This window comes from Cetorhinus maximus, chromosome 28 (genome assembly GCF_964194155.1).
Source record: "Cetorhinus maximus chromosome 28, sCetMax3.hap1.1, whole genome shotgun sequence".
Taxonomy (NCBI): domain Eukaryota; kingdom Metazoa; phylum Chordata; class Chondrichthyes; order Lamniformes; family Cetorhinidae; genus Cetorhinus; species Cetorhinus maximus.
In genome coordinates this window covers 23,016,892-23,035,019 of record NC_135906.1, presented here as the reverse complement: position 1 = coordinate 23,035,019, position 18,128 = coordinate 23,016,892, and the positions used below count along the sequence as shown (strand labels likewise).

Below are 18,128 nucleotides of genomic sequence, written 5' to 3'. Positions count from 1 at the left end.
TGAAATCTGCATCCCACCTACCCACCCCCCCCCCCCCCCCCCCCCCGATAACCTATCACCCCCTTGCTTACCAAGAATCTATCCGCCTCTGCCTTAAAAATATTCAAAGACTTTGCTTCCACCACCTTTTCAGGAAGAGAGTTCGAAAGACTCACGAAAGTGAAAAAAATTCACCTCATCTCTGTTTTAAATGGGCGACCCTTATTTTTAAACACTGACCCCTAGTTTTAGATTCTCCCACAAGAGGAAACATCCTCTCCACATCCACCCTGTCAAGACCCCTCAGTATCTTATATGTTTCAATCAAGTCGCCTCTTACTCTTCTAAATTCCAGTGGACACAAGCCTAGACTGTCCTACCTTTCCTCATAAGACAACCCGCCCATTCCTGGTATTAGTCTGGTAAACCTTCTCTGAACTGCTTCCAACGCATTTACATCCTTCCTTAAATAAGGTGAACAATACTGTACACAGTACTCCAAATGTGGTCACACTAGTGCCCTGTACAACTGAAGCATAACCTACTTTTGTATTCAATTCCCCTCACAATAAATGATAACATTCTATTAGCTCTCCTAATTACTTGCTGTACCTGCATACTAGCCTTTTGTGTTTCATGCACTAGGACACCCAGATCCCTCTGCACCTCAGAGCTCTGCAATCTCTCACCATTTAGATAATATGCTTCTCTTTTATTCTTCCCGCCAAGATGGACAATTTCACATTTTCCACATTATGCTCCATTTGCCGGATCTTTGCCCACTCACTTATATCTATCTATATCTTTTTGTAGCCTCCTCATGTCCTCTTCACAACTTACTTTCCTACCTATCTTTGTGTCATCATCAAATTTGGCACCCATCCCATCCATCCCTTCATCCAAACCATTTATATAAATTGTAAACAGTTGAGGTCCCAGCACTGATCCCTCTGGCACGCCACTCATTATATCTTGCCAACCTGAAAAAGACCCATTTATGCCTACTCTCTACTTCCTGTTAGCCAGCCAATCTTCTATCCATGCCAATATGTTACCCCCTATACCATGAACTTTTATTTCCTGCAATAACCTTTGATGTGGCACTTTATCAAATGCCTTCTGGAAATCTAAGTATAGTACATCCACCGGTTCCCCTTTATCCACGTGAGCTCTAGAAAGCATTCAGGGTGTATTAGGGATCTCTGAGCCTAGGCAAACTTTGTGGTTATATTCAGGATATCATGGAATGAGATAAGCAGATGTTTCAGACTTCAGAAATAAAAACAAAGTGCTGGAAAAATGCAGCAAGTCTGGCAGCATCTGTGGAGCAAGAAACAGAGGTAATTTTTTGAGTTCAATATGACTCGTCTTCGGAAGAAGAGTCATACAGACTCAAAACATTAAGTCTGTCTCTCTCTCCACAGATGCTACCAGACCTGTGGACTTTTTCCAGCGCTTTCTGTTTTTATTTCAGATCTCCAGACTATAAATGAAACTAATTAAGTGCCTAATTCCTCATTTAAAGTTTAATTTAATTCTGTGATTTTTCTCAAGGAACTAATATAGAGTAATATCAGGCAGGATGTAAAACCCAATCCCTTGTGTTTCCCAATGAGCGGGGTGAGGTTAACTTATCCACTATGGTGTAGTTAATCTGGGCACCATAGAGGTGCTGTGATTGGTATTCCTGCCTCTGGGTTAGCGAAGGGGAATATATCTGTCTGGGTTCCTTGTTCAGCTTGCTATTGAGCGAACTGACTTGCACATGAGCATCAAGTGGAAAATGGATCAGGTTTAGGTTTGATGGCACCCACAGTTAAATAGCCTGTCAACATACACCGTCCAGCCTTACAGAAATCTGAAGTGTGGTGATAGCCAAAACCAGACAGCCAGTGGACTGGCTCCCAGGCTATTTTCTAGCTTTCAGTTTCGCCATTAACACTTCTGTGATGCACCTTGGGACATTTCACTAAGTTAAAGGTGCTTTATAAACGCAAATTGTTGCTGTTGAAATCAGGCGTGGATAATCCAGCCTGCCGTACGGTTCACAGCTGTGAAGGTACTCCGGTGATGCGCTCAATGTCTTATGCCTCTCGGCCAATCCCACTGTGCCTCTCCTTTGTATATCCAGTAGATCAGCACACCAGTTCACCTCTCGCAAGCCCCATGTCGCCGCGATCGCTGTCGTCTAATCCGTCCTCACGGGACTCCTCGCCCAGCCGGGACTTCTCGCCTGCAGTCACGAGCCTGAGGTCACCAATCACCATACACCGCTCAGGAAAGAAGTACGGCTTCACACTTCGTGCCATCCGGGTCTACATGGGAGACAGCGACGTGTATAGTGTCCACCACATGGTCTGGGTAAGTACCATTGGGTAGATTGACCAACAGTCAAGAGGGACCATCATTTGCCTCTGTTCGCCTTCACCACAGGGATTGGTTGAGGCAAGATGCTTCCAAGAGGAAACGAGACAAGTGGTGGTGCTGTGTTCACTCAGGGAGCTTGAGTTGCTGTAGCAACATGCACTTTTACATGCATGTTATAGGCTGGAGCTATGGACAGTGATGCTAGAAGCTCCAACATTCTTTCCATCACATGGTCAATAAGGAATCTTTCCCACTCTTACCGCCTGCCTTTGGCATGTGTTGAAGGATTTTCAGGTTGACAGTCAACCTTTTTGTCCACGTTATGAACGCAGTTTCCTAGGCAATCAGCTCCTGGGGTGGGACTTGAACCCAGAGTTTCTGGCTCCGTTAACTAGACAAATACATGAGAGAAAAAGGGATAGAAAGATTTGCTGAAAGGCTGAGATGAGGTGGATGAAATGGGAGGGGACTCAGGTGGAATATGAACACTAGCACAAACCAGGAAAGGAGAAAGGAGGCACTGCTGGACCTGGTTCTTGGGAATTAGTTGGGCAAAGTGGAACAAAAGTGTAGGTTGGCTATGGAAAAGGACAAGGAGCAATCGGGCGTAAGGATAATTAACTGATGAAAAGCCAACTTCTTTGGGGTAATAATAGATCTGATCCAGATAAATTAGAATCAAAGGTTGGCAGGCAAAAATCTAACTAAACAATGGGCTGCTATTAAAGAAGAGATAGTTTGGGCACAGTCAAGGTATATTCCCAGGAAAAGGAAAGGTGGGGAAAACAAATCCAGAGCCCCCTGGATTAAAAAGTGATAGAGATTAAGATGAAGAGGAAAAAATGTGCTTATGACAGATGTCGGCTAGATTATACAACTGAGAACTAGGCTGAATATAAAAGGTTCAGAGGGAAAGTGAAGAAACAAATAAGAGAAGCAAAGAGATAGTGTGAAAAGAGACTGGCAGGTAACATAAAATATAATCCAAAAGTCTTCTATAGGCATATAAATAGTGAAAAGGTGGTAAAAAGAGTAGGGCCAATTAGGACCAAAAAGGGGACTTATGCATGGAGGAGGGGCAGTGCTGAGGTACTAAATGAATACTTTGCATCTGTTTTTAACCAAGGAACAAGATTCTATTCAGGTCATGGTGAAAGAAGAGGTAATTCAGACACTTGAAGGGTTGAAAATTGATCAGGACTCCTCCTTAGGATAGGCTGTCTACTTCAAGGCACTAGGGACCGAATGGGATGCATCCAAGGATACTGAGGGAAGTGAGAGTGGAAATTGCGGAGGCACTGGCCATAATTTCCCAACCTTCCTTAGACTCAGGGATGGTGCCAGAGAACTGGAGAATTGCAAAATGTTACACCCTTGTTCAAAACAAAAGTGTTAAGATAAGCTTAGCAACTACAGGCCAGTCAGTTTAACCTCAGTGGTGAGGAGGCTTCTAGAAGTGATTTATTGACGACAAAATTCATAGTCACTTGGGCAAATTGAGGTTAATGAAGGAAAAGCTGACACAGATGTGTTAGGGGCAAATCATGTTTGACTAACTTGCTTGAGTTTTTGATGAGGTAACAGAGAGGGTTGATGAGTGTAATGCTGTCCATGTGGTGTACATGGACTTAAAGGCATTTGATAAAGTGCAGCAAATTTGTGTGGGAAGTTAAAGATCATGAAACAAAAGGGACACTCGCAACGTAGGCTGGGATTTTCCGGCCCCGACATCGGCGGACATCATTGCACCCTATCATTGGTGGGATGGAAAATTTGGAGAGCCATTGACTTTTAACAACTCTTCAAATTTCCCTGTCCCACCAGCAATGATGCCCGCTAGTGTTGAGACCAGAAAGTCCCACCCATAGATATAAAATTTGCTGAGTGACAGGAAACAGAGAGTAGTTAGGGTTAATGGATGTTTTGCGGACTGGGGGAAGATTTATGGAGTATAGTGGAGTTCCCCACGGGCGGGTGTTCGGGACCTGTGTTCTTCCTGATATATATAAACAACCTAGACCTTGGTGTACAGGCACAATTTCAAAATTTGTAGATGATACGAACATTGGAAGTATTGTCAACTGTGAGAATGATAGTGTAAAACTTCAAAAGGACATAGACAAGTTGGTGGAATGGGGTCCAAATGGCAGATGAAATTTAATGCAGGGAAGTGTGAAGTGATTCCTTTTGGTAGAAATGGAGAGACAATATAAAATGAAGGGTACAATTCTAAAGGGAGTGTAAGAGGAGAGGGACCTGGGTGTATATATGCATAAATTATTCAAGATGGCACGACAGTGAGAAAGCTGTGAATAAAGCATACAGTGCCATACGAACATATGAATTAGGAGTAGGCCATTCGGCCCCTCGAGCCTGCTCTGCTATTCAATAAGATCATGACTGATCTGATTGTGGCCCCAACTCCCCATTATGCCTACCCCCAGTAACTTTTGAGTCTCTTGTTAGTCAAGAATCTATCTCCCTCTGCCTTAAAAATATTCAATGACCCTGCCTCCACCACTCTCTGGGAAGAGAGCTTTGAGAGAAAACATTTCTCCCCATCTCCATCTTAAATAGGAGACCCCTTATTCTTAAACTGTATCCCCTAGTTCTCGTCTTTCCCACAAGGGGAAACATCCTTTCAGCATCTACTCTGTCAAGTCCCCTCAGGATCTTATATGTTTCAATAAGATCACCTCTCAATCTTCTCAACTTCAATGGATACAGGCCCAGCCTGCCCAAACTTTCCTCGTAAGATAACCTCCACGCCACCCCCCTCCCCAAGTATCCTAAGCTTCATTAATTGGGGCAAAGAGTGCAAAAGCAAGGAAATTATGTTAAACTGGTATAAAACACTGGTTTGGCCTCAACTGGAGTATTGCATCCAGCTCTGAGCGCACACTTTAGAAAGGATGCGAAGGCATTAGAGAAAGTGCAGAAGATTCACAAGAATGGTTTCAGGGATGAAGAACTTCAGATACATAGATAGATTGGAGATGTTGGGACTGTTCTCCTTGGAGTAGAGAAAGTTGAGAGGAGTTTTGGTAGAGGTATTTAAAATCCTGAGTTGTTTTGACAAAGAAGTTAGGGAGAAACTATTTCCATTGGTGGAAGGATCGAGAACCAGAGGGAATAGATTTAAGGTAATTGGCAAAAGAAGCAAAGGCGACATGAGGAAAAACTTATGCACACAGTGAATGGTTAGGATCTGGAATGCACTGCCTAACAGTGAGGTGGAGGCAGCTTCAATTGAGGCACTCAAAAGGGAATAGGATTATTATCGGAAATGGAAGAATGTGCAGGGCTACAGGGAGAAGGTGGGGGAGTGGCTTTAAGTGACTTCCTTTTGCAAAAAGCCAGTACAGACATGGCTGGCTGAATGGCCTCCTTCTGTGCTGTAACCATTCTATGGTTCATTGATTCTGAGTTGGGCTAAAAAGCCTGTTCCTGTGCTGTGTATACTATAAAATCTTTCACAGGAGTTTTGTTCTAGTCACTTATCATGAGGGAAGTTTTAATTGGGGCAAGAGCCATCAGAAATGGGTCAAATACAATATACTGAGATATTTCTATACGGGGAAAATTTGCCTTTCCAAACTGAATTTTTTTTATTGCTTAAATGTTACCTTCTTGAGCATTCTGTTTCGATTCTCAATCCGATTGCACTTTGAGGGATTTCTGATGCCTTTATATTGTTTACATGAAACAGGGTAAAAGTTCCTATCTAACATAACCCTATTCTCATTGCATTGAATATCATACAGAGGAAATGTTTAACAGTAAGCATAGCAATGTGAATGGGTATTATACTGGCTGAGACAATGGGAAACCTTTTTGACCCTTTTCTTCACAAGGCACCTCCCACAATTCCTGGGATTCTCCCAATTTCCATACCAAACTCTGGACCTGTCAGCCCAGCCAGCAAAAGGCAGCATACTTTTCGAAAGCCTCCAAGCTCTCAAACCCCACAACACTGCTCCATGCACCATAGCATAGTGGATCCTTCTCATTGACAGTGTCCACTACCTTTGCTTTTGGACAGCTGGAACACCTATGTTATTGCAAAATTGGGAGATATCCTTTTAATGTGTACAACTAACACAGTTATTCTGGCTTCTAATTAGCCCATGAGATGCAGTGTGACACCTTATTAATCAAAGTCCATGCAGACTCAGATAGACACATTATTAACAGGCAGGCAACAAGTCTCTACCAAACCTACCTTAATACAATTAAATAGTTGACTACAGACTTACATACCTGGCTAAATTAGAATACTGTCTCCATTTTCTACTTCAGAACTGCAGGACTATGGGGAAGAGCAGGACAGTGGGACTAATTGCATAACTTTACCAAAGAGCCAGCACAGGCATGATGGGCCAAATGGCCTCCTTCTGTGCTATGTGATTCTGTGAACTAACGCTATTATTGTATGTTCCTGCAAAGCCCACTTTGTGAGCACAAATGTTCAGTAAGCACCTTCAAAATACAAACCATGGAAAGCAAAACAGCTCAAGCTGCCACTGTGGACTGTCTGAGAGTGGGGTGAAATTTTAACAATCCCTTTTCCACGTTGCAGCATGTAGAAGATGGAGGACCTTCCCACGAGGCTGGTCTTTGTGCTGGTGACCTTATAACTCATGTTAATGGCGAGCCTGTCCATGGACTAGTCCATACAGAAGTTGTGGAACTCATACTGAAGGTAACTAGCTGTTTTAATACACAATGGTTAATATCTGTGTAACTCAATGTCAAAACTAACCTAGTCATATAGGCAGATCCATGCCAAGACACCATTATTTCTTCAATCCTACAACTGGTCTGTGACTGCAGTCTGTTTCACAAGAATGTTTCAAATAGGAACACAGGAAATAGGAGCAGGAGTAGGCCATTCAGCCACTTGAGCCTGCTCTGACATTCAACTAGATCATGGCTGATCTTCTATTTCAGTGCCATTTTCCTGCACTATCCCCATATCCCCTGATATCTTTAATAATTAGAAATCTATCAATTTCTGTCTTGAACATACTCAATGACTGAGCCTCCACAGCCCTCTGAGGTAGAGAATTCCAAAGATTCACCATCCTCTGAGTGAAGGGATTCCTCCTCATCTCAGGTGTTAAATGGCCTGCCCCTTATTCTGAGACTGTGTCTCCTGGTTCTAGACCTCCCACCCGGCCAGGGGAAACAACTTTCCCACATCTACCCTGTCAAGCCCTGTAAGAATTTTGTATGTCTCAATGAGATTACGTCTCATTCTTCTAAACTCTATAGAATACAGGCCCAGTTTCCTCAATTTCTCCTCTTAGGACAATCCCAATATTCCAGGGATCAGTCTTTGTTGCACTCCCTCTATGGCAGGTATATCCTTCCTTAGATAAGGAGAACAAAATTGTACACAATAGTCCAGGTGTAGTCTCAACAAGGTTCTATACAATTGCAGCAAGTCTTCTTTACTCCTGTACTCAAATCCTCTTGCAACAAAGGCCAACATACGATTTGCCTTTCTAGCTGCTTCTTGCATCTGCATGTTAGTTTTCAGTGACTTGTGAACAAGGACACCCAGGTCCCTTTGGACATCAACACTTCTCAATCTCTCACCATTCAAGAAATACTCTGTATTTCAGTTTTTCCTACCAAAGTGGATAACTTCATATTTTTCCACATTATATTCCATCTGCCATGTTCTTGCCCACTCATTCAGCTTGTCTAAGTCCGCTTGAAGCCTCTTAGCGTCCTCCTCACAACTCACGTTCCCAACTAGTTTAGTGTCATCAGCAAACTTGGAAATATTACAATTGATCCCCACATCCAAATCATTGATATAGATTGCAAATAGCTGAGGCCCAAGCACTGATCCTTGCGGTACCCCATTAGTCACAGCCTGCCAACCTGAGAATGATCTGTTTATTCCTACTCTCTGTTATCTGTCTCTTAACTAATCCTCAATCCATGTCAGTTTATTACCCCCAGTCCCATGTGCTCTAATTTTGCTTACTAACCACTTGTGTGGAACCTTATCGAAAGCCTTCTGATCCACTGGTTCCCCCTATTGTGCTAATTATCTCTTCAAAAAACTCCAACAGGTTTGTCAAACATGATTTCTGTTTCATAAATCCATGCTGACTCTGCCCAATCCTACAATTTTTTTTAAGTGTCCAGTTATCACATCCTTTATAACAGACTTTAGCATTTTCTCCACTACTGATGTCAGGCTAACAGATCCATAGTTCCACGTTTTCTCTCTTCCTCCTTTCTTAAATAGTGGGGTTACATTTGTTACCTTCCAACCTGCAGGAACCATTCCAGAATCTAGAGAATTTTGGAAGATGACCACCAATTCATCTGCTATCACTACAGCCACTTCTTTCAAATCTCTGGGATGCAGATCATCAGGTCCAGGGGATTTATCAATTTCCAGTCCCATTAATTTCTTCAGTATTACTTTTTTACTCATACTAATTTCTTTCAGGTTCACAATCTCGCTAGTCCCTTGGTCTCTAATATTTCAGTGAGGTTTTTTGTATCCTACAAACATACGAATTAGGAGTAGGCCACTCGGCCCCTCGAGCCTGCTCTACCATTCAATAAGATCATGGCTGATCTCATTGTAACTTTAACTCCACATTCCCGTCTACCCCCCGATAGCCTTTCACCCCCTTGCTTATCAAGAATCTATCTACCTCTGCTTTAAAAATATTCTAAGACTCTGCTTCTGCTGCTTTTTGAGGAAGAAAGTTCCAAAAACTCACCATCCTCTGAGAGAAAAAGTTTCTCCTCATCTCTGTCCTAAATGGGCGACCCCTAATTTTTAAACAGTGACCCCTAGTTCTAGATTCTGCCACAAGAGGAAACATCCTCTCCACATCCGCCCTATCAAGATCCCTCAGGATTTTATATATTTCAATCAAGTCACCTCTTACTCTTCTAAACTCCAGCAGATACAAGCCTAGTCTCTCCAACCTTTCCTCATAAGACAGCCCACCCAATTCAGGTATTAGTTTAGTAAACCTTCTCTGAACTGCTTCCAATGCATTTACATTTACATCCTTCCTTAAATAAGGAGACCAATACTGTACACAGTACTCCAGATGTGGTCTCACCAATTCCCTGTATAACTGAAACATAACTTCCCTACTTTCCCTATCATTTCCCTTAAAGCTGGCTTGTTCTCTTGCCCTCTTTTCTCTCTTTAATTTATCACATCTTCCCTCACATGATCCCTCACCCTCACTATTTAGTATCTAAATCTCTACTGCCTTAGTTATATGACTTGTCAGAATACTGGTTCTCATTTAAGGGAAATGATAATCAGAGGCTGGCAGCAAGGGACAGAGCGTACAACTTTAAGATTGTGCCAGCAGATAAGGCTAGAGGTTGCGAAAATAATAAAAAGAGAGAATTAAAGGCACTCTATCTGAATGCACGCAGCATTTGCAACAAGGTGGATGAATTGACAGCACAAATAGAAGTAAACAGATATGATCTAATTGCCATGACAGAGATGTGGCTGCTGGGTGACCAAGGGTGGGAACTGAATATTCAGTGGTATTTAATGTTTAGGAAAGATAGGCAAAACCGAAAAGATAGCGTGAGATTAGAATGTTAGTGAGCGAGGATCTTAGATCGGAAGATCAAGCTGGTTCAGGCGAAGACCGTTCCAACGATACAGCTCCCAATTACCCCAGTACTGGTTCCAGTGCCCCATGAATAGAAATCCATTTCTCTGACAACAATCTTTGAGCCACGTATTTATCTCTCTAATCCTATTTACACTATGCCAACCTGCTTGTGGCTCAGGTAACAATTCACAGATTATTACCTTTGAGGTTCTGCTTTCTAATTTAGCCTGTAGGTGCTCATACTCTCCAAGCAGAACCTCTTCCCTAGTCCTACCTATGTCATTGCTACCAACGTGGACCACAACAACTGAATCCTCGCACCCCCCCCCACCCCGCCCCCCCCGCCCCCCCCACTCTAAGTCCCTCTCCAGCTCAGAGCAGATGTCCCGAACCCTGGCACCGAGCAGGCAACACAGCCCCCTGAACTCTCGCTGTCAGCTGTAGAGAACTGCATCTATCCCCCTGACTATACTGTCCCTGACTGCCGCTACATTCCTGTTTATGTCCCCTGCTTGACTGGCCTCCAATACCATGGTGCCATGGTCAGAACGTTCATCCATCCTTCAGCCCCCACTTTCATCTGTACAGGCTGCAAGGACCTCAATTCTGTTGGACAATTGCAAAGGCTGAGGCTCCTCCACTCCTACCTTCTCAATCCCTTTACCTGCCTCACTCACAGTCACACCCTCCTGTCCCTGACCATCGACCAAATCAGAAGACCCCCATCTTGAGGGGAATGACTGCCTCCTGGAATAAAGTTGCTGGGTACTTTTCTCCCTCTCTGATACATCATCTGTAGCTCAGCCTCCAGCTCAATGACTGAACCGAATTTCCTCCAGCCTCAGACACTTGCTGCAGATGTGGTTGCCTAGGATCACACTGGTGTCCATGAGCGCTCATGTTCTGCAGCCACCACACATCATCTGCCCTGCCATCTTTATAACATTTAATAATTCTTTTCCTGATTAATTTAAGTAATGTCTCTACTCGCCCGCTCCCCTAGGTGCTGCTGACTGCCAGTCTTGGGGTCCTCCTTCTCACCCCCTTTTCTAGGTTCTGCTGACTGCCTGTCTCAAGGTCCTCCACTTGCATGCTCCTCTAGGTGCTGCTGACTGTCTGTCTTGGGGTCCTCCTCCTCACCCTCTTTTCTGGGTTCTGCTGACTGCCTGTCTCGGGGTCCTCCTTCTTGCCTGCTTTTCTAGGGCCTCCTGGCTGCCTTTCTTGGGGTCCTTTCCTCACTCATTCCTCTAGGTGTAGCTGACTGCCTGTCTCAGTGTCCTCCTCTTGCCCACTCAGATTCAACAGGGTTAACATGGGGTGGGATTTTACGCCAGCGGGATTTTATGGTCTCACCGAAGTCAATAGGCTTTTGAACTGCTTGCCACATTTTATGGCCCTAGCCGCACTGAAATGGGACAGTAAAATTCTGCTCCTAGGGAAGATTTTTCCACTTGTGGGTGAGAACAAAACTAGTTGTTATAAATAAAGAAAGAAAAGGAAAAACTTGCATTATATAGCGACTTCAGTCAATCCCAAAGTACTTTACAAGTCAATGAAGTACTTTTTGAACAAAAACAAAAACACGTGGAAAAACTCAGCAGGCCTGACAGCCTCTGCAGAGAGGGATACAGTTGACGTTTCGAGTCCATATGACCCTTCATCAGAACTAAGACATATAGAAATGAGATGAAATATAAGCTCGTAGAAGGGGGTGGGACAGGAGAGCTCGATAGGGGGCCAGTGATAGGTGGAGGCCAAGAAGAGACTGCCAAAGATGTCATAGACAAAAGGACAAAGGGGTGTTGACGGTGGTGATATTATCTAAAAGATGTGCTAATGGGGACATTAAGGGAAGCAAGCTAGTGGCAGATGGCCCTTGTGCGGGTGGGGTGGCGGGGGGAAGGGATCGAAATGGGCTAAAAGGTGGAGATGAAACAATAGATCAAAATAAATTTAAAAATAGGAGGGAAGAGAAAAAAATAGTTGTAAATAGTTGTACTTTTTGAAATGTACTCACTGTTGTAATGTAGGAAACATAGCAACCAATTGTACACAGTGAGCCCCCACAAACAGTCAAATAATATTGGCCAGATAATTTGCTTTTGTGAAGTTTATTGAGAGATAAATATTGGCCAGGACACCAGGAGTAACTCCCCTGCTCTTCTTCAAAATAATGCCACGGAATCTTTTGAATCCACCTAGCGGGTACTCGAGCCCTTGGTTTTACACTTCATCTCAAAAATATAAGATGGTCACCAATTTCCAACAGGAAATTCAGAGAAACTTCTTTGCCCAGACGGTGGTGACAATGTGGAACTCGCTACACAAGGAATAGTTGAGGCAGTAACAGGTGCATTTAAGGGAAAGATAGATAAGGAGGGAGAAAGGAATAAAAGGACAGATTGATGGGTTAGATGAAGTAGGGTAGGCGTTCTGTGGATCATAAACACCAGCATAGACTAGTTGGGCCAATAGGCCTGTTTCTCTGCTCTACATTCTGTAATTCTCATATATATTTTACGCTTAGTTCTCATTACCCTGTGCTGCATTTAATTCATGATGGTCAGGCTATGTAGCAGGTTCCTCCTGGATTTCAATGCATTCCAATCTGATAGAGAAAAACCCGCTCTCTCCTCGTTGCTAGGATCCTTACGTGGGATGAGCCCCCAGTCATAATGTGTCATCCGAATGCATTCAGCCTTGTAGGGTTGGCACTAATTGGCGACCTCACTCACTCAGCCCCATTCAGCAAGGTTATACTCGAGTAAAGGGAAGATTTAAATGGAGTAACATCTCAATTTTAAAATTCTCATGGTTTTCAAATCCATCCATGGCCTCACTTTCCCTATCCTCCAGCCCTACAAACCTCAGATCTTTGCACTTCTCCAATTCCAGCCTCTTGTGCACCCCAATTTGAAGTGGTTCACCATTGGTGGTTGTGTCTTCAGATGCCTGGGGCCCTATGCTCTGGAATTCCCTCTCTAAACCTTTTCACCCCTCTACCTCTCTTTCCTCCTTTAAGAGTCTCCTTAAATTTTCACCAAGATTTTGGGGTCCTTAACTGTCCTTATTTATCCGTTAAGTGGTTTGGTGTCAAATTTTATTTGGCAATGCTCCCACAAAGTGTCTGGAACACGTTGCTATGTTGAAGACGCAATATACATGCTTCAAGTAATTAAAAAAAGAGAGATTTTGCACAAAAAATAGGATTATTTTTTACACAGTTTATTATACTGCTAGTCCAAGCTGCCCGGGGCCCTGAATCCATCCCAATCTCTTTAAGTAATACACATGGCTTCAGAGGCAAATTGGTAGGATGTGGGTGCTCGCCCTCCAATTCCCACATGGTGAGTTTTCCAATCTCCACCATGTGAAAATTACACACACACAGGTTGACTCCCAGAGCTTCCCTGGAGAACCTCCCTGAGGTTAGTTACGCTGGGTGGGGCCTTGGAGCAGGATCGTTTCATGGTATGGAGAAACTTCAGAACTGGGGAGGGGTGGGATTTCCGCTTCTTCAGGTTTTGTCTTTTTCCAATGGTTCAGAGTAAGTCTGAAGAGTTGACAAAGAGATTTAGTATTGAAGTTGGTTCTTGTCTTGACCTTGCCCTGTTCTCTCCACAGAGCGGAAACAAAGTGACTGTAACCACGACACCATTTGAGAACACTTCCATCAAGATCGGGCCAGCCAGGAGATCCAGCTACAAAGCCAAAATGGCAAGGAGGAATAAGAAAAGCACAGGAAAGGAAGGACAGGAGAGGTAAGGGGACAGATTGGTACCGGGATGTACTATTCCTGTCCATCACGCACAATGGGACATTCTTAACAGTGTACCTCAATCGATGCACTTAACAGGGTGAAATAAGATGAGCAATTCAGTTGTTTTTTTTAAAGACGAAAAGGAATCTACAAAGCAGCTTTCATTTTGGAAGCTTTTAAAACCCTTGCTACTTTGTCCATCTACTAATTTCTCTATAGTGTTGGAGTGATTTTGCATTACTGCTGATCAGATCAGAACCTGAAATTCAAAAATGGCAAAGTTTCCATTACTGTAGCACCACATCACATTAGAAATTTCAAGTGCTTGACAAATCATGAATTACCCTGATATGCAGTGACTTTTGTTACATAAGTAGTAAATTGCATATCCTTAATCTATTTATTCTAATTCTGACGTGATGTGCTCTCAAAGGGTCAAAGTACAAGGACCATGTTGGAAAGATATGCTGCCTTCCCTTCATAATCCTATAATCCTCCTTTGCTGTTGATGCTGTTGACTGCTCTGAACTGTAATCAGTGGGAAGGATATTTGTGGATTAATGGTTCACTAACTAACTCTGGATGATTCAAACTCTTTTTTTCTCTCTCCCCCTCCTCTCCAGTGGTAAGAAGCGAAGCTCTTTGTTTCGAAAGATAACCAAACAGTCCAACCTGCTGCACACGAGCCGCAGTCTCTCGTCCTTGAACCGCTCACTCTCATCCAGCGACAGTTTACCTGGCTCGCCCACACACAGTCTCTCCGCTCGTTCACCGACGCAGAGCTACAGACCAACGCCAGACTCTGGCTATTTAGGTATTACTGCTTGATGTAGCCAATTCTGCACAATGGGGTGACAGTGTATTAAACTTTTTTTTTTAAGATGAAAAGGAATCTACAAAATAATTTTCATTTCAAGACTTTTAAAACCGTTGCTTCTTTGTCTATCTATTGAAGAGGATAGTAACTGATTTTCTGATGAGTTCCTTGTCAGCAGTTTGATGTCTGGAGCAGGGCTGTTGGGGGCCAAAAATCTGCTGCCTTTCCAGTACACTCCCCCTGTATCCCCTACAGCCGAAATACATTGTGAGGGCAATTAGATGGAGTGTAGAATTATAGCACAGGAGAGACCATTCAGCCCAAATCATCCATGCAGTGCTTATGCTCCACATAAGCCTCCTCACACCCCTCTTCATCTCACCCTGTCAACATTTCCCTCTATTCCTTTCTCCCTCATTCACTTATGTAATTTTCCCCTCAAGTTTTGGTAAGAATGAATTGATTTCAAATGTGTATGTCCATATTTTGAGTTTAATATATTTGTCTGCTTCCACACAGGAGGAGGGGGAAACTCGTCTCAAAGTAGCTCTCCTGGCTCGAGTGTACCAAATTCCCCGGCCACCCCACATCACATCCGGCCCAGCAGCCTTCACGGTCTGTCCCCAAAGCTCCAACGCCAGTACAGATCAGCACGGTGCAAGTCAGCAGGGAACATCCCATTGTCCCCTCTAGCTCATACTCCATCACCAACTCACCCTTCTCCTCAGCATCCTTCCTTCCCTCTGCCCGCCCACACTGTGGGCAGCTCCAACACAACCCAGACCTTCCACATCAAGTTACACTCATCGCCCCCGGTGGTGAGGCCACGACCCAAGAGTGCAGAGCCACCCAGGTCTCCGTTACTCAAGAGGGTGCAATCTGCGGAGAAACTATCTGTCCCACTCTCTTCTGAGAAGAAGCTAGCAATTCGCAAGCACAGTCTTGAGGCATCCCATTCAGACTTCCGGAAAGAGGGCCTTCATACTGATACTAGTCTTCAGAGCCTGATGGAATTGGAGGGAGAAGTCCTGGGATCAAAGGCTGATGGCAGTGAAGTGGGGACTTTCCGACAGGTGGCCGTAAGGAAACTGGGTAGACAGGAATCTCCGCTAATTGATAGAGATATATTCTCAACAATCAGGCAAGAAAGGGGAGAAGGACTTGACCCAGTTCAGGAATTAGAAGTTAAGATCAGTGATCATGAGGAAAAGCCAATGGAAGGGGTCAACGTAGATCAAGAAGAAGCAACAAGAACCTGTTCCACAATTACCTCTCACTGTAGCTCTGGTGGGGCTAATGATGTTACCAAAAATCTGGATGAAGACCAAGGAAGAAATGGTTCTCTTTCTTCATCATTGAAGCAGTCAAGTGGTAAGACTGTTGCATCAAAGTCCCAGATTTCTGATCCATCTTCAGAAACAGGAGCAGCCAAAAAATCAATGTCCTCGGATCAAAGCTTAGATAAGGATGCACCTTTTGGCTCCACAAGAGGAAAGACTGGTGCACCTTCTTCCTCTGTTTCAACAACACGCATGGACAAGTGTTCTGGATTATCACAAATCTCAAGACCTGATACTTTGCCAACGCCTTCCAAATTGAAAATGTCTCCAGGACCCATAGCAACCAGCCTTAATGTCGATGTTACACAATCAGTCCAAATAAGCTGCATTTCAGAACCTCTAGAGAAAAATCACTCTATGGAACCCAAGAAGACAAGCTCCATTGATCCTGCAAACAGGAGACACCAAGGAGTGCAAACTGAGCCATTAGGATCTGACTCCCAGAGCCAGGAAGGTACCTGCAATCTAACGCCACACAATGGCACCGTGAAGTTGCCAGATCAGAGGTCAGAGCCAAGAGTTGCATCTCCAGTGGCTAGCTCCCAGCCAGGCCCTAAGGAGAAGGGGAAAGCAATAGAAATGCCCGCCAAGCTCGAACCAACAAAGCCTGCAGGAAGCGGTGATGGAAAAGATAGCCACAAGAAGAGCATGGCGTGTGAGACCAAAGATAATATTGAAGATAATGTTGAAGAGCCATGCAAGAGTGAGAAGAAGAACATCAGCACTCATGAGGTTTTGCCTCAGGATTGCCTCCTGTATCCAGCCAAAAGACCTGACGCTGTAGATAAAAGTGCCCCAGTTAATTGTTACAAAGGAGCTTTTGAGACATCTTTAGAGGGCAAAGGAGTCCTGGAAATTAAAATAAAGAAGCCACCCACCTCTACAGCGTACGGAGCTGGGCAAGGATCTCCAGCAGTAGTGTCATCATGCACAGACAAGCCGGGCTTTGTCAACCACTTAGCCACAGTGGCAAAGAGTGTATTGGGGCCAGTGAAAATGGCCATCCCTGTGGTACCTGCCACAGTGGAAAGACGGAAGGCAGGGGACATCGCAAAGACGCTTGCTGAGCAACAAGGGAACTCCACATCCCTGTTGGGACCGGTCACTAAGCCAGTATCCATGGCAACTTCACAAGACATAGCCAGTGTGGCTCTTCTCGAAAAGAAAGAAATAAACCATCAGACGCTTTAGCAAGGGTTGTGTGTAAAGAGACCTGCAAATAACAAGACGAGTGAAGCAGTGAGGAACCATTTAAAAATTAGACTGTTCATGACGCAAGAATCAAACCATGCAACTGAGAAAAATAAACTTAAAAATCTCAGATTCTGATTGCCAAGGTGCTCGTTAAGTTGCAAACAAAAATTACGGAGATTTAAATATTTCAAAAGAATGTGAAAGGTTTAAAAATGATAGTGTTTTGGCATCATGTGACTGCATGTTTGTGTATAAAATATACTGGCTAAGTGCATTACACGTTTAAACTGCTTCTACATGTGGTCATGTCATATAGCTAAATATTCTGAAGTGCTCTTGTAAAAAGGTTAGTAAATTATTGAAGTTATGTAAGTTGGCTGCAGATTAGCATTAACCCTTATCAACACTTTGCAATCTTAGAAAGTATTCTGAATTATTTCAGAATCGGCACTGCACGTGTTCTTACAGGGACCCATGCATCTGTTACTGGCTGTAGCGTAGGAAAGTTAATGTGCTTAAAGCAGTTCTTGCCCTCCATTCCAACACAGAGTGTTTGTGTTCATACACTATAGCTGTATTATGGCATTCTCCTGGCCTGCTTTTGAGGCTATTTTCGTTGCCTGACTTGTTGACTGTTCAAAACTGGAGGCATTGGGCGGAATTTTGCTGCGGGGGTGGGGCTGTAAAATGCGGCAAGCCATTCAAAAGTCGGCGGGACCCTCAGCTCCTGCTGGGATAAAATTCTGCCCAGTGATTCAGATGATTATTCCTATCGGCTTCAGAAGACGAGGGCTCCACAGTATGTCGCAAACAGGTGCCCCTTTATGAAAACCATGTGATCGGTGTTTTCTGGGCCCTTGCAAAATCAGACACACTGCATTTCAGGTACAAAGAGATAGTAACTCCTGGCAACTCCCAGAGCTATCAGACCTTTCGATCCCTAATGAAACTATTGCATTGTAAGAGAGAAATTCCCAGGCCGATCCCTAGCTGCCTTTCTGTGGAATTCTTTACCGCAGAGGGCTGTAGAGGCTGGGTTGTTAAGTATA

General features: G+C 43.9%; 1 protein-coding gene across 1 annotated transcript in view; it reads left to right on the top strand.

The window, feature by feature from the left end:
* LOC144668926 (microtubule-associated serine/threonine-protein kinase 1-like) overlaps positions 1–17,206 on the top strand; it is a 155,094-nt gene extending 137,888 nt beyond the window's left edge. Inside the window, exons 24-28 of the mRNA XM_078531405.1 lie at positions 2,111–2,340; positions 6,926–7,048; positions 13,593–13,729; positions 14,352–14,542; positions 15,065–17,206. Coding sequence (XP_078387531.1) covers positions 2,111–2,340; positions 6,926–7,048; positions 13,593–13,729; positions 14,352–14,542; positions 15,065–17,076 — 2,693 coding nt within the window. The 3' untranslated portion in view covers positions 17,077–17,206. The remainder of the gene's footprint in view (positions 1–2,110; positions 2,341–6,925; positions 7,049–13,592; positions 13,730–14,351; positions 14,543–15,064) is intronic.
* Positions 17,207–18,128: the final 922 nt, after the last annotated feature.